At 55.7% G+C, this 14,765-nt stretch overlaps 2 protein-coding genes across 21 annotated transcripts in view; one reads left to right on the top strand and one right to left on the bottom strand.

Annotated features, from left to right (window-relative positions):
• Positions 1–327: 327 nt before the first annotated feature.
• LOC125078498 (NADH-cytochrome b5 reductase 2) lies at positions 328–8,992 on the top strand. 2 transcript variants are annotated; one of them, XM_047691319.1, is made up of 9 exons: positions 328–537; positions 1,785–1,925; positions 2,144–2,216; positions 4,582–4,688; positions 4,957–5,086; positions 5,668–5,751; positions 6,461–6,546; positions 7,748–7,847; positions 8,715–8,991. In XM_047691319.1, exons 1-9 carry the CDS (start codon positions 517–519, stop codon positions 8,885–8,887), a joined length of 915 nt encoding a protein of 304 aa, XP_047547275.1. In that variant the 5' UTR covers positions 328–516; the 3' UTR covers positions 8,888–8,991. The 2 variants fall into 2 exon arrangements, with proteins under 2 accessions (XP_047547275.1, XP_047547276.1); XM_047691320.1 differs by lacking the exon at positions 328–537 and adding an exon at positions 807–900 and having other exon boundaries at positions 8,715–8,992.
• Positions 8,993–11,529: 2,537 nt separating this feature from the next.
• Positions 11,530–14,765, bottom strand: part of PPFIBP2 (PPFIA binding protein 2) — a 149,877-nt gene continuing 146,641 nt past the window's right edge. For 14 of the 19 annotated variants that reach the window (XM_047691312.1, XM_047691306.1, XM_047691303.1 and 11 more), the window contains 2 exons: positions 13,211–13,276; positions 11,531–12,014 (listed from right to left, as the gene is read on the bottom strand). In XM_047691312.1, the coding sequence (XP_047547268.1) occupies positions 11,943–12,014; positions 13,211–13,276 (138 nt within the window). In that variant the 3' untranslated portion in view covers positions 11,531–11,942. Of the gene's footprint in view, positions 12,015–13,210; positions 13,277–14,765 lie in introns of all 19 variants that reach the window. The other 5 variants (XM_047691300.1, XM_047691309.1, XM_047691310.1 and 2 more) reach the window with 3 other exon arrangements.

The following is a 14,765-nucleotide window of genomic DNA, read 5'->3' as shown; positions in this document are numbered from 1 at the left end:
CTCCTTATGTGCGTTGAAGGAATATATTCATGTGCTCTTGGACTTGGCCTAAATTCCCATTTCTCTTACCAGCATCCCCTCCTCCCACCAGGACGCACCTCCCTCTCTCCCACCTTTGGACCACGCGCGGAGAGGAAGCTCTCCATCCGGGCTGCTCTGAGAGTGCTGGGAGAGGGCACGATGGAGAGGGGGCCCACGAATAAACGAGAGATGGCCGCTAGGAACGGGGACCCCACAGCAGTGTCACCCCGCAGGCAGGGTGCGGCAGGGCGCGGCAGGGCGAGAGCGGCCTGGGAGTGGAACTCTGCGGGCCGCGGGGGCGGGGAGCGGGGAGCAGGAAGGAGTTACGGGGGGCGGGGGGGCGGGAGCGGCCGGGCGCGCGTTGCCGTTCTAGCGCCTTTCCCGGCGTGCGCCCGCGCGTCTGCGAGGCTTCCCGGTCTGCCAGGCGGAGCTGCGGGTTCTCCCGCGAGTCGGCCCGACGCGCCCCGGCCTGGCAGCCAGTGGCACTTCGACGACATGTTCGGCGTCTTGTTGCGGGTGGGTGCCCGGGGCGCGGCGGGGAAAGGCCGCGGAAGTCCGACGGGGCCCGGGGTCGGCTGGGCGGGCGAGGCCGAGGCCGAGTGCAAGGGCGGTGCCGGGCGGGGCCTCGAGGGGCGGGGAGCGGGGCGGCCCGAGCGGCGACCCGGCAGGCGTGGTGCTGCCGCAAGCGGGGCCCGGATGCCCTTGTCCGGTCCCGCCTGGGGCCGTCTCGGGTCCGGCTAGGGGCTGGCGGAGCGGGCCGCTGGGCGGGGTGGGGGCGGCTTGGGGGAAGGGGCCATATCCCGCGTGAGTGGCTGCAAGTGAGTAGCCGAGCCACCTTCGCCTGCCTTGGAAGGTGCTGGTGTGTCCCGAGGCGCGAAGGTAATGGAGCACCCCGAAGTCGGAGGTACTCACCCCACCCCAACCCGCCCGAACCTGGTTGGGGGAATCGTGGGGTTGGTGAGCCCCATCCCCTGCCTAGCGGTCAGCAGCAACAAGCTGCTGGGGGACACAGCGCCTATCCCCCCTCTTTAGCTCTGCCTTTGGGGACTGGGACATTCATCTTAGGTTGTGGGTTAGAAGCAGTGCCATGGGGGGGGGGGGGTGCTGGGTAGCTCAGTTGGTTAAGTTTTGGACAAGATCCCAAAACCCTGAGATCCAGCCCCACATCAGACTCAGGCAGTGGAGCCTGCTTGGAATTCTTTCTCTCCCTCCCCACCTCACCCCATCATGCTTTCTCTCTCAATAATAATAATAATAATTATTATTATTATTTTAAAAAGCCGCAGCAGCACTCAAGGAGTGGGACTCCCAGGACTGGCACCCCTGGATGTACCAGGTTGGAGGCAGATGGGTAGGAAGGGCCTGGTGACATTAATTCCGGTTGGCCTTGTCTGATCGGCAGCTCACTCCTCCCTATCCTCCAGGTCCACCATAGGGTCAGCCTGCATTCTGTTTTATGGTTTGTTTTTTTTTTTAAGATTTTATTTATTTATTTGAGAGAGCGTGCACATGGGGGTGGAGGAGAAGCAGGTTCCCCACTGAGTGGGGAGCCTCACATGGGTCTCCACCCCAGGAGCCTGAGAGCATGGCCTGAGCGGAAGGCAGACGCCCAGCTGATGGACCCACCCAGGCACCCTGGGTTCTGTTTTATTACCTTTCCCTCTGATTTCTTCTGGGCACAGCCAGCTTCTTCTGTGCCCGAGCACCATCCTGCCCTGAGCATGCGGGACCTGAGGTGCTCTGCTCACTTTGTGTCTGGCCAGGACTCGACCCTGCTCCTTGCCATCACCATCGTTGGAGTCACGGTGGTCCTGTTGGCCCTGCGGAACATGAACTTACGGAGAAGATATACCACCTTACGGGACTCTGAAACCAAGTACCCGCTGCCCCTGATTGAGAAAGAGGTAGTGGGGTCAGCCTGTGAGAGAGAAGACAAGAGTGGTGGGGAATGTGCTGGTGGGAAGGCAGGGCAGTGGGAGAGGCATTTACTGGCCTCCAGTTTGCATCCTTCTGCGTGTGTGTGTGTGTGTGTGTGCTGGGATCATACCAAATAGAGCTCCTTTGCCAGGCATTGGAGCTTCTGGAAAGCTGACAGAGCCTGCCTCTGTTTTCTGTTTTATAGCAAATCACCCACAACACGCGGAGGTTCCGCTTTGGACTGCCCTCACCAGATCATGTCTTGGGGCTTCCTGTAGGTGAGTGGGGTTTGGGGTCCTCACCAGGACTGGGCCTTGCAGGCACTCTGCTCCTCTCAGAAACTCAGATGGGGTGTGGAGGTTGCCCTGATACCCTTCCTGAGACAGGTAAACTCAGAGATGTAGAGAGATGGGCTTGGGGGCAGTCCATTTCCTTTCTCATTGCTTGATTTGGGCCAGCACAGAAGTGATGTCTTAGTGAGCACTGAAAAGAAGTGAATCTAGAATCAGCAGGCCTAAGATCTCATCACAGGTTCCTTGGTGGGCAACTTTAGGCAAGTCCTTCAACCTCTCTGAGCCTTGGTCTATGAAATGGGAGTTTCCCAGACCTGCCTGCCACTTAGGTTGTTGTGAAGGTAAAGTGACTGATGGGTGTGAAAAATGAGAAAGTGTAAAGTGCTGTGTACAAGTGAGGGATGGAAGGAACTGATGTCCTCTACAGTCAGGAGAGAGGCCCAGAACGTGTGGAGAGGCAGGCGTGTCATCCAGCACAGGGTGTCTTTTCAGCAGGGACCTCAGACCTACACAGGGAGGGACCCAGTGTGAAAACCAGCCCTAGCGGGCCTAGAGTTCCAAGTTATCCCATTTCTAGTCTGCAGACACCAGCAGACCCAAGTCAGTCTTAGTGAGGTAGAAAACATCTGCTAGGTCCACAGCCTGGGGATTCAGAGCTTTGAACAGACTGCTAGTGCTGCTTGCCAGCCTGGTAGAGACCCTAATCCATGCCTACTTGTCCTGTGTGCGTAGGACATCATCTTGACCTCTCCTCTGGCAGGTCATGAAACTACTCACTAGGCAGCCCACCTGGCCCCGGAGCCTCCTTGCTTCTTCCTTTTCCTGTCTCCACCCACAGGAGCTTGGTGCCAGCCTGCCTTCCAGCCCTCTGCGTGGCCTCTGGGGGCAGCCCTGTTGGCAAGAAGGCTAAAAGAATGCAAAATGATGAGAAATAGAATTTCTGAGACTCTGCCATGACCCAGCCTCTCCTTCGCCTTGGTATAGGCAGAGTTAGTGGGACAGGTAGTTTAGAGGCTTCTGGAAGAGTCTGCTGTGAGGGCCTCCCAGCTCAGCTGAATCGAAGCAGGTGAGGAAAGGGGCCCGCCAGGGCAGCCCAATTTTCTCCAGGAAGGATACGGCCAGTCCAGGCCCAGGTTGGCTGCATCTGGAAGAGCCCTTCTGAGGTCTCCAGGTTCACATTTGTCCGTAGGAGGAAGCTGCCTCAGGCATTTATTTCTGAGTGTCCCTGATAGGCAGCAGGGACATAGCAGAGTCACTGAGCCTGTCCTTTTTTCTTTCCCTTCCCTTAGTTTAATTCCAGTATAGAGTCTGTCCTTTCTTAACCCTGAGTGTTTGCATCTCAGGCTTCAGGGCCTCCTCAGAGACCCTGAGGACTTGCAGGGCTTACACTCCAAAGCAACTAGAAGGACCCCGCTCCTCCGCGCCGCCCTTCCTCCTCTCCTCCCTGCCCTTCCCCCTTCTCCTTCTTTCTGTCTCTCCCAGGTCTCCCCCACTGTCTGCATATCCACCCCATCTTTCCTGCATATGGTTTCATTCCCTCGGATGGCCCAGAGCTTCCTTTTGCCTCTGTCTCCTAGCAGATCCTGCGGGCAGCTCCTGCCCACACCACTATTCTTGTAGTCACCAAACTGTCCCACTTTAGATCCAGGGGCGACCTGAGCAGCCCCACCCACCCTGTGACACTGGGATTTAGTCCTGATCCATATAGGTCTGTGGCCATACCTGGTCCATTCGGTTCTACCCTGGAGGGGCAGAATTCCACGGCCTAGACTCTTTATCAAGCAGAGCTATGGGCCAGGAAGACACAATAGCCCTTCTAGAACTCCTGGTCTGTGGTGTCCAAATCCTGGGACCCAGTGTGCCCGTGAGCCGAGGGCTGGCCCTGTGCCAGGCAACAGGAGGCAGGTGATGGGGGCTGTGGTTCATTCATGGATCCCAGCGATCTGCCCCATTCAGGAAGAAACGACTTTCTTCAGGTGACATATTTTTCCTTAAAAGGGAGGCACACCTTTCTGTTATTTTTAATACTCAGCCTCTGACTTGAATGAGTTCTCCATGTGGCACGAGGGACTCTGACGCAGGAGGCAGGCATTCCCATGAAGCTCCCAGCTCCACTGGGATGGAGGGCAGGCATATCATGCCCACTCACCCAGAGAGGTGAAATGACTTGCCCAGGGTAGTACACAGAGTGACAAGGGCAGGCCTAGGCCCCGGGCATCCTGGCTTTGGGTCCCTTCCCTGCCTGGCCCTGCTGCTGAGCACCCTGCCACACTGGGCACTTGCCTCCCTAAAGCTCAGTCCTGTTTCAGATGACTGTGCTCACACTGAACATGGGATGCCTTTTCTGTAGGGAACTATGTCCATCTCTTGGCCAAGATTGATGGTGTTCCGGTGGTCAGGGCTTACACGCCGGTGTCCAGCGATGATGACCGAGGCTTTGTGGACTTGATTATAAAGGTAAGTGGTGCCCACTGCATCCAGCTGCTTTTCCCTACCAGGCCTAGGAAAGGTGGTTGGGTAGAGAAGGAACCCATGTCCTGGGAAGGGCTTCCCAGCAGGGTCATGTAACAGTGAAGCTGTGGGGAAGTCTTTAGGGGTCTTTAGAGCAACTCTGAGTGCAGAGGACTTTCGCTGCAAGGCTTCCAGTAGCAAATGGAATTTTGAGTTGTTCGCAGCTGTGGCCTCAGGTCTGAGAGGGTACGAACCAGGCTGCCTTCTTTTTCAGATCTACTTCAAAAATGTGCACCCCAATTATCCAGAAGGGGGGAAGATGACTCAGTACTTGGAGAACATGAAAATTGGGGACACCATCCTTTTTCGAGGGCCAAACGGTCGCCTGTTCTACCCTGAGCCAGGTACTTGCACTGGAAGGAAGAAGATTCCTGTGGTTGCTCCTGTTGTAGAACACTTCTGGAGGGTGGGTCCTGTGGACTTGTCCTTAAAGCACCCACTCCACACACTTGATGAGATTGTAAGCTTCATTAAGATAGGGAAGCGCTGGGGTGTTTCCTCATGGAAACCGGCTCTCCACGATGCTCGATGCAGAAAGGGTGCCTGCTAAGGCTGAGCAGTGGAAGGATGGATGGCTGGCTGGGTGGATGGATGGCAGCCACTCTCGTCCTTACCAGGTACTCCTCACTACCCTGTTCGTTCAGGCTGTGGCTGAGAGTGCTCTGAGAGGCTCCATTTAACTCCACGGCACCTCCCCCCCCCCTCAGAAGAACAGGTCCCGTGAGTCCTCGGCTTGGTTTCCACTTTGTGCACCAAGACCCCGGGGCTGGTGGAGGGGGCCGCCCTGACCCGCTTCTCTGATTGTGAACAGTGCAGGCCCCTTCCTCGGGTGGCCTTGCCTCCTGCGAGTCCCAAGAAAAGCCCGTGATCTCTTACAAGCTCTCAGGCGAGAGCTGCAGAAGTCAGAGGGGTCCTCTGTTTCTAGGGCACTTTTCAATCAAGGCATACAAAACAAGTGAGCCTGAAAAGAAGCTGGTCAGTCACCTGGGAATGATCGCTGGGGGCACAGGTGAGTGGCTTCCGGGGCTTCATCCACAGGGTGGGGGGGCCCCGAAACCCTTCTCACTTTGGAGTCATCTGACCTAGAGGAGAACCTTCTACAGCTGTTTTAGATGGGAGTGCAGGATTGATGACAGGCCTGGAAATGGACCCTGTGTACCCTCCTCCCCTGACCCAACATGCTAGCGAACATGGAAGAGTCTAGAGACTGAGCTGAGCAGGTCCACACATGGTCCCCCAAGGGCTCCTGGATCCAGATCAAGCCCAGTGCTCCCCATCCCTTGAAAATGAATGTCTGGAAGAAGAGAATAGATGTGTAAGGACACCTACAATGTGCCAGGCACCATCACAGGCGCTTGTAAAATGATCACACTTACTTGTCATTCTGTTGTACACATGGGGACATTGAAGAGCTCAGACTCACCCTGCTCAGAAAGCAAGTCGGGGGGAGCGGTGGGGCTGGGTGGGAAACCAGACAGTTCAGAGCCAGGGCTCCTTCTGTTTTGCCCCATGAACATGAGAAAGGGCTTTCGATTTATTGTTGCTTTAGAAGGGAAAATTGAAATGAAGGGTGGTTTTCCACTTTGAATTTGGGGGCAGGCATGAGAAAAGTAGGCCTGGGGCTGAGGCAGACCGCTGAGGGGGCCGCAGACCAGGAGTCATGGGCATCGGAGAGGGACGGAGCGCCACTAGCTGAGTCCCACCTTCTCCTATCCCAGGGATTACGCCCATGCTGCAGCTCATTCGCCACATCACCAAGAACCCCAGCGACAGGACCAGGATGTCCCTCATCTTTGCTAACCAGGTCAGTTCTGCCGAGCTGGCCTTGGGCTTGAAGGGGTAGGAAGCATGTTTGCTGAATGGGGTGTCTGCCTTCATGCCTCCCTGACTGAACTCTCGCTGCCTCTGCTGTGGGCGGAGCACATGCTCAGCCTAGGGGGGCGGGTGGTGGGGGGCATTGCCCAAGGAGCGAAGTCCAGGCCTGGTTTTCCACTTGCTTCTGTTTTTATTTCTGCCTCCCCAGCCTTGTTTTGAACTAAGCTTTCCTTCTTTCATATGTAATTCTGTTTTTCTGAGTATAAAGTCTTAGATGCCCTCAGTAGAAATTTCAGAAAATACAGAAGTTTATAAATACTTCTTTTCTTTCTTCTGTACATGCCATGTATTTGCAATTACATTTATATACTTTTTTTTCGCTCAACATTACCACATGAGCATTTTCTTCTCATCAAACTTATTTATAAATATTTTCATCAGTCTGTATCAAGTTGTACTACAATTTACTGTACTTTTTGCATTCAGATTGTTTTCAGTTTTCACAGTTGGAAAGGATAAAATGAATGATAATCCTAGGCTTGGTGCCTTTTAGATTATTTTCTTAAATAGGATCCCAGAAGTAGAATTTCTGGCACAAAAATCATGGAGATTTTAAGATCAAGGTCCTCTATGTGGTACCTTTGAGCTTATGACGAGTTCCTTTTGGCTTTGGCTCCCTTTCCCCAAATGAAGCTCCAGCCCTTGCTTTCCTCGACTTTAGCTCTCCGGTGCTTTTACGTTAGGTGGTACCTCATACATTACTGCCTTCACTCCTTGCGCCCCCTGCACAAGACCCTGAGCCCACACTCAGCTCCTTCCAGCTGGGTTAGCCCTGCCTGGTGCTCAGTGTGGATAGGGGCAGGATGGTGGGCTGGGACCTCTGAGTGAGGCCATCCTGCCGGGACTCTGGGTGGCCTTCCAGCTGGAGGGCAGTCACCACCTCTGCGGGAGCCTCCCCTGTCCTCCGCCCACAAGAGGGAGGACTAGTAGCGTGGGAGCTGAAGCAGAACCTTTGTTTGCCCCCAGGAGCCGGTGCGAGAGCACTCCTGCCTGAGCGGGGGGGGGGGGGGGGGGGGGGGGGGGGGGGGGGGGGGGACAGCTCAGGAAGAAATGTGCTGACCTGTGCGCTCAGGGTGGGGACCAAGCAGGACATTCCTGGAGGGGCTTTGCTCATGTTGCTTCTTTTCTAGACAGAGGAGGATATCTTGGTGAGAAAGGAGCTTGAAGAAGTTGCCAGAACACACCCGGAGCAGTTCGACCTATGGTACACCCTGGACAGGCCTCCTGTTGGTACGATCCCCATGGTCCCCACTGTGGGTTAGCTCCAACCCTTGACCCACCTCAGGAACTAGTCCGAGTTTGTTTGCTTTTTAGAACTGTGCTTGGGAGATGAGACCTTCAGCTCTGTCCCTGCATGGGAAGAGGAGGAACTTGAGGGAGAGAGGACCAGGGACGGCCTGCTTTTAAGAGCTGTCAAGGGCAGGTGTCTGATATCTTAGCAGCAGTCCATAAGTGCACTGACCTCAGGAGGGACTCCGAGGGACACCCAGTCACTGGGTCACCCTGAGCACCCACCCCACACTACACTCGACACAGCATCCTGCAGAGACATCACACACGTGGCCGTAGACCCCTTGTCCCCCTTACCACCCAAACTCTCCCAGACAGCAGTCATCACATGGCGAGCCCCAAGGGGCTACGGCAACCCTGGCCAGCACCCAGCCACCGCCCGCACCCTGCCTCTTCATGCTGCCTCTCCTACAGCACCTGGCGGTGCCCACCTTGTCATGTAGCTCACTGCCCAGCAGAGGGCGCCCCCCAACAGGACCACAAACCCCAGACCTGCTCTCCCCTGTCCAGCCCCAGCTCCCTGTTGTGTTCTCCATCCCTGCCCCTGCTTGCCACATCAGCTGGTGGCTGGGGACCTCAGAGTCCCAGCAGTGAGCCTGGGATCCCAGGTCAATACTGAAGGCAGCTTCCTGGGTCTCCCATGTCCTTGACTTTCTGGCTTCTTTGTAGGGAACAGCAGAGCAGATTTCTAAGCCTTGGAGAGCAGCCTTGCCTCCCTCTTTGGGGGGGGGGGCGTGGTAGGAGGCTTGGGGTCTGGGGATCCACCCAGCAGCCTCACAGCTTTTTTCTCCTTCTGCTTAATCTCAGGCTGGAAGTACAGCTCAGGCTACATCACCACCAACATGATCAAGGAGCACCTCCCTCCTCCTGGGCAGTCCACGCTCATCCTTGTGTGTGGCCCGCTGCCCCTGATCCAGACAGCTGCTCACCCTAACCTGGAGAAACTGGGTTATACCAAGGATATGATTTTCACTTACTAATACCTCCCTTGCTTCTAGCACATTTGCCCGTTCCCTTTCATCTGTTTCAGAGTGAGTTCCACCTCACCACATTAAACTGGGATGTGTTTACAAGTGCCTTGTTATGCATCCTCGGGCACATGGCTCCTCCTTCTGCTATGGGCCTAAGATGGGTTCAGGGGGCTGGAAGCAGACTGGTTTCTGAGGCCTTCTGGTTTGGGAGGCTCAAGGGAATTCTGTTGTAGTATCCTGCCCCGTAGTTTAATAAACTTCAGGATGAAGCAGATAGCTCAGGAGATGGGGCTCTGTGGGGGCCTGCTAGACCAGCCCTCCATATGAATGGTCTTCTGGATGTCCAAGGGAGGTCAGAACTGGCAGAAGTGCAGGGGCAGAATTCTGGAAGAATCCAAGTGGGGTCATATAAACTCCCAGTAATCTCTTGAGCTTTCCTCTCCAGAGTGTTCTGTTTTTAAAGGTCAGACGGACTAGAAGGCCCAGGCACCCTCCATGTGCACTCTTCCTTCTTGTAGGAAGACGCTCTAAGTGGAAACAGTGTTAAAAGGCATGAGGGCAGTTGCAGATCCACTGGGGTAGGCGGGCTCCAGCCATGCTAGGCTCCCCGTGCTTTGCACAGCAGATGGAGGCAAGGGCCCTGGTTTTCTCTGCGTTGTGTAAATGCCAGGCCGCATTCCGGTGTGGCGGGGTGGGGGTGTTTAGCACAGTAGCTTCTGAATGTGCAGATGGGCTGAGCTTCCAGGAGGTACTCCTGAACTCCTTCCCACTGCTCCCCCCAAGTGATGCAAGGGAACACCCAGCCTTGGCTGTCCACGGCCTGGCTGACGTGCTGCTCTGATACCTGGGGCTGGGTAGAACCCGTCCTGCACTTCAGTTCACATCATTCTCGTAACAAGCCAGAGATTCTATGGGGATTTTGTTCTCCCGAGTTATGGATGAGGAGAGTGAGGCTCTTAGACAAAGTTAGTATCCTCAGGTCCTTTCAACAGGAGGCAGGGAAGCTGGGCCTGAGACCTGGGTGCTTAATTCCAAGTTCTTCCCTTTCTGCAAAAAACTGGCATCGTAGCATTGTTGCTGCAACGAGTGACACTGGGGTGTGTGTGTGTGTCTGTGTGTGAGGGCTACAGGAGAGGGTAAGACAGCTCTAGAGAACTCACCGAAGTGCAGCTGTGCCCTGCCTAGGGACGGTCTCACAGAGGGCAGGTAGGGGTATGGTGGGTGGGGTGCTCAGGGGATAGAAGCTAGGAGCCTTCACCCATGTGTGTTCAGTACACCCTCAGCGGATTCCCACTTGGAGAAGATACTCCGATGGGCGCAGTATGAGTAGTACAAGCTCACCCTTGTACTTCTCTCTAACACAGATCTTACCAGCCCTTTCCCCTCTGGCACACTTGGGGAACCGGATTCATCTCAGAAATCCAAGTAGCACTGCTTCCTTGAAGCCTTTCCCATCTGCTGCTCCAGCCCTCTATTAAAAAGGACAACTAGTTTCTATCGGAGCAGCTGTACCTTTCAGTACACCCATGTTTGAAAGAGGTGTCCCCCCCCCCACTAGACCATTAGCACCCTCAGACAAGCACCTTGACATTCGTGCCTAGATCCCCAGCCCTTCTCAGCCTGGCATGGAACATGCTTAACCCACACGTACGAAGGGGCGAGTGGATGGAGCACAGCATCACGCACGCGTTGAGTCCCCAAGCGGTGTGGGGTCCGGGGCTGTATGGGAGAGTGCTCGGAGCGTTTGTGCTGAGCGTGGCTGTGGGAAGGGAGAAAGACACACAACAGGGGGAGCCAGGAGGGCTCTGGCTCAAGGACTGACAGCACAGTGGGATGCAGGAAATGCCAACGCATCAGAGAAGGCTTCCTGAAAGAAGCAGTGGCTTTCTGGCTCTAACTCAGCCTTGTGAAGGGGACCGGGGGAAACAACATCTCACAGCGAGGGAAAGGCAATGGCACAGGCTACAGAGTAAGTTTGTGAGGCTGAAGATTCAGAAGGGATGTGGGGGCTGGCTAAGGCTTTTGAACTCCTCTCAATTCTGGAACTCAGGAGTTCTTAGCAGAAAGGTAACGGGATGAACACAGTGCTTTGGGAAGGCCACTCTGGGACAGGGGAGAGAACTTCTAGAGAGGACCAACTGGGGAGGAGGTGGACCAAGGAGGAGATCAGCTTTGGAAAGCAGAGAGGAGGCCTGAGCTGTCACAGGGAGGAAGAGTATGACTGGGGGCATGTGGGGCCTCCCCCCAAGGTAGGAGAAACCACAGGGAACAGGCTGTGTGGGGAGATGGACAGTGGAAACGTTTGGGGTGTGCCAGGACCGTCCACTAGGGGGAGCTGTTTGACTAGACACCAGCACTTGGGAGCCTGCGCTTGCTGGTCAGCTAAGGTGAGGGTGCCCCTGTGCGTGTGTGTGTGTGTGTGTGTTGCAGACACCTCTGCTCAGACCTGAGGCAGCCCAGCAGCACTGACAACCTGACACCCTGTTGCAGAGGAGGGTAGGACGAGGGCAGTCAGGGCCGCCATGGGAGGAGTCGCACTGCTCCTTCCCGGTGCTCACCTGGCCCTGTGAAGTACCCCCACCCCCCACCGCCCACCATGTGGAAGCAGCCAGGAGGGACTCCCTGTCACTTCAGCCAGTTCAGCCACTACAGGACAGTCAGAATATTTTTTCCAGAATTTTCTTCCAGCAGAGCTTTTATGAACTCCTTGCCTTTCCCCTTTGGTGTTAAGAACCTCCCAAAAGTCACCAGGAAGAGCATGAGCCATTGAGTCTGTGCTGACATCTCACCGCCCTCCCCACAGAAGTGGGGTGCAGTCCACGTATAAAAGTACAAAAGGTATATAAAAGCTACAGTGAAGAGCACAGCATGGCTGAAAACACAGGGGCCCCCTGGACCACCTCCTGGACATCCGTTCACCACTCTGCTCGCTCCTGTCGGTACACACGTCCCAGGTGTCCTGCTAGCCTGGCTAGGCTTTGCAGGTGGCCATGCCAGCTCTCCCTTGACGCAAAGACTTGAGACCCCCACGCGTGCCTCTCTGGGCTCTTGGCCACGAAGAACATCATCTCCAGTCCTCAGAGCTGGGAGCGGCCAGGTGAGAGTCGTTCAGCAGCTGGTCCTGGCTCAGCAGAGTCTGAAAGGACACAGCCAAGGGGCAGTTGAATAGGGTTTTGGTCAAGGCTGCCCTGCGGCAGCTGCATGGGAAGCAATGGGACACTGGGTGTGGTCCTGACACTGGCACCCTCTAAGTTCACGGGGTTCCAGGGACCCCACATACGGAATCAGAACAGACTGTACTATCGCTCATATCTTAGTGAAGGTGAAGCTACTGTTTCAAGACCCCACCAAGGCCTATTAGTGGTGATGAGGGGAAGGTTGGGTGCATTCACTGTGTGAGCCAAGGAAAAAAAAAAAAAAGAATAAAAATGAACCCATTTCAATCCAGTCTCCCCCCCCATTTCCATATTGTCCTTGGATATGACCTTCTTAGTGTCCCTCAACAGATCAGTGAGCGAAGGACAGGGATGGGGGCCTCAACGTGGACAGACGCCACAGCCAGTGGGCTCAGTGATGGGACCATCCAGAAGTAATGGGAACTGGAAGGTACAAGGCCTCCACACTGCAAATCTTCTCTGTGGCTGGTCTTTTACTGCCGTTCTCACCTGTCTCTAAGTGCCCCACTTCACAGGTAACTAAGCTGGGGCTCGAAGAGAGAATGACTCGCCTGGAATCCCAGAATTAGTAAGAGGCAGAGCAGCACTTTGAACCAGACTGGCCTTACTCCAAAGTGGCTTCTTTCTCTGACACCATTCTGTCCCTTCATGATACAGTCTGTCCCCATGAGGATGACAGGATGTGTCCACATGCCCACGATATCCGTGAAGTCAGAGGCACGGCATGAAATGCATGTGTCTCACGGACAGAGAGTGCAGTGCAATGCCCACCAAGTCAGAGAGGAGGCCCGGGCATCGGGCTGAGGAAGCAGGTGACGCAGAACTGCTAAGCATCTTGGTTCTCAGATGAACTCACCAGCTCTGAGCCTGGGAAAAGGACTGAGACCTGGCTTGCTTTAGCTGATTTCGGCTCAAGGCCCGTGACCCTCCTTAGGGCCCCTTGCAGCTCAAGGCCCAGCAGCAGGCCAGCTCTGGCTCCAGCTCCGGCCACAGTGCTCAGCACCACCCTTCGAATCCCTAGCAGAGGCTAGGACACAGACTTGGGATTGGGTGTGTGTATGTAGGGGGGTTGTCTCAGGCCGTGGGTATCACAGTGTCAGACTCGTGGGGCCACACTGGCACCTGGCCTACTGTGGAGAGAAGGTCAGAATCCTACCGTGAGGCGGTGAATGTCTTGGGAGAGGAGCCCTATCTGCGTCACAGCACCTTCCGAGGGGGCCATCTGTAAAACGGGCAGCAGCCTGGTCAGCACACATGGACAGAGTCTGCTTGTGATCACAGGGACGGCATGCAAGTCCTGTCCTGGGGGAGTGGGCGAGGAGGGGGCCCAGGGCACATGCTGTGTCCCCGGGAAGGCCAGAGCTTCCAGTATCCCACGCAGCCACGTGCACACTCTCCCGAGGCCTGCCCTGGCACCAACACTGAGGGTACAAGGGACACGGGACACGGGCATCCACACGAGCTCAGGGCTCCAGTTAGTTCTAGGAGCAGAAAGCAGCAGGGATAAAGGCCTCAGCATGCTGAATAAACCAACAATTTCCAGGGACGACAGGGCCCCGTGTGCCAACACCCCAGTAGAGGTTATGGGCATCCTTAGGAAGCCGCCGGGAGCCTCCCTTTTCCTTGTCTCCCCTCCTACCCTGAGGTAGTGCTGGTCTGCTCCCTCTTCCCTAAGCCTATGCAGACATTCTAGCTTTAGAAGCATCCTCTGAGGGCGTCAAATATCATCCCACATTTTCCAGGTGCGAAAAACAGGTCCACAAAGGGACACAGGCCTTGCTTGGGGCTGCACAGAAATGCAGTGATACTAATTCCAAGCAGGGTTTGAAAACAGGTGCATGCAGAGACACTCTCCCCAGGACACTCCAGGAAATTAGGGACAAAGCCAGCTCAATGACAGCCATGTCCTGCGACCAGCCCTTAGGAGCACCTGCTGTTCAGTGTCCCAGGTACTGGGATCAAGCACCAGCCGTGCCAACTAGAGACCTTATCCTGTTCTCACTGGCTGACTTCAGGGGGGCTCAGGAGGTCATGGTTTGGGGTTACCAGCTGTCCCTGGGGCTGCTGGTAGTTTAAGAAGCAAATCAGAGCACTGCCAGCATCTGGGACAGAATCAGAGTGACCTGAAGGGGGCCAGCAAGCCCTGTTCCTACCCGCCAGACTGTTACGAGGCAGCTAATACCCTGCAGATGAGGCCCGGGGGACCCAGCAGGCCAAACCCTGCCCCAGAGAAACTGGAATCACAGAGCAGGAACCCAGACTGGCAAGATATGTCCAGACAAGGCCCATCTGGAAGAGCCATCATCAGCTAGCCAGCCTCTAAATCAGGAGGCAAGACTGTTCCCGTTCTGCCAACAGACGGACCAGCCCCCACGACAGACATGGGCCCAGCCAGGTCAACAGCAGAGAGGCTGACAAACCACACAGAAGAACAGAGGCGATTTCCACGGGGTCCTTTTCTTGCACTCTAGGAGGTTCACGCCACTGAAACGGAAACCGACTCTGGGGTCTGCATGACAGATGTGACCGACGGTCACTGAGCACCAGGTTCCCCACGGCTTCACAGAGGGAGGTGGAGCCTGAAATGAAGAGGCCCCACACCTCCTCTGAAGGACATGGGGTCCCTCTGTGCTTCAGCCCCTTGTCCACGACACCTGGCAGATGCCAAGCAGGCCCCTGGCCAAGGACTGGCTCAGGGCCACCTGCTGTCA

Source organism: Lutra lutra, chromosome 10 (genome assembly GCF_902655055.1).
Source record: "Lutra lutra chromosome 10, mLutLut1.2, whole genome shotgun sequence".
NCBI lineage: Eukaryota > Metazoa > Chordata > Mammalia > Carnivora > Mustelidae > Lutra > Lutra lutra.
Note: the sequence above shows the minus strand (reverse complement) of the source record. Positions and strands in the feature narration are given on the sequence as shown.

What these genes read in the sequence shown, in the direction of transcription:
- LOC125078498 (XM_047691319.1), top strand. Translation starts at nt 517, where the DNA reads ATGTTCGGCGTCTTGTTGCGG. An exon ending in TGCCCCTGATTGAGAAAGAG is followed by an intron (nt 1,926 to 2,143) that starts GTAGTGGGGTCA and finishes TCTGTTTTATAG; the next exon opens with CAAATCACCCACAACACGCG. An exon ending in CCTGTTCTACCCTGAGCCAG is followed by an intron (nt 5,087 to 5,667) that starts GTACTTGCACTG and finishes CTCTGTTTCTAG; the next exon opens with GGCACTTTTCAATCAAGGCA.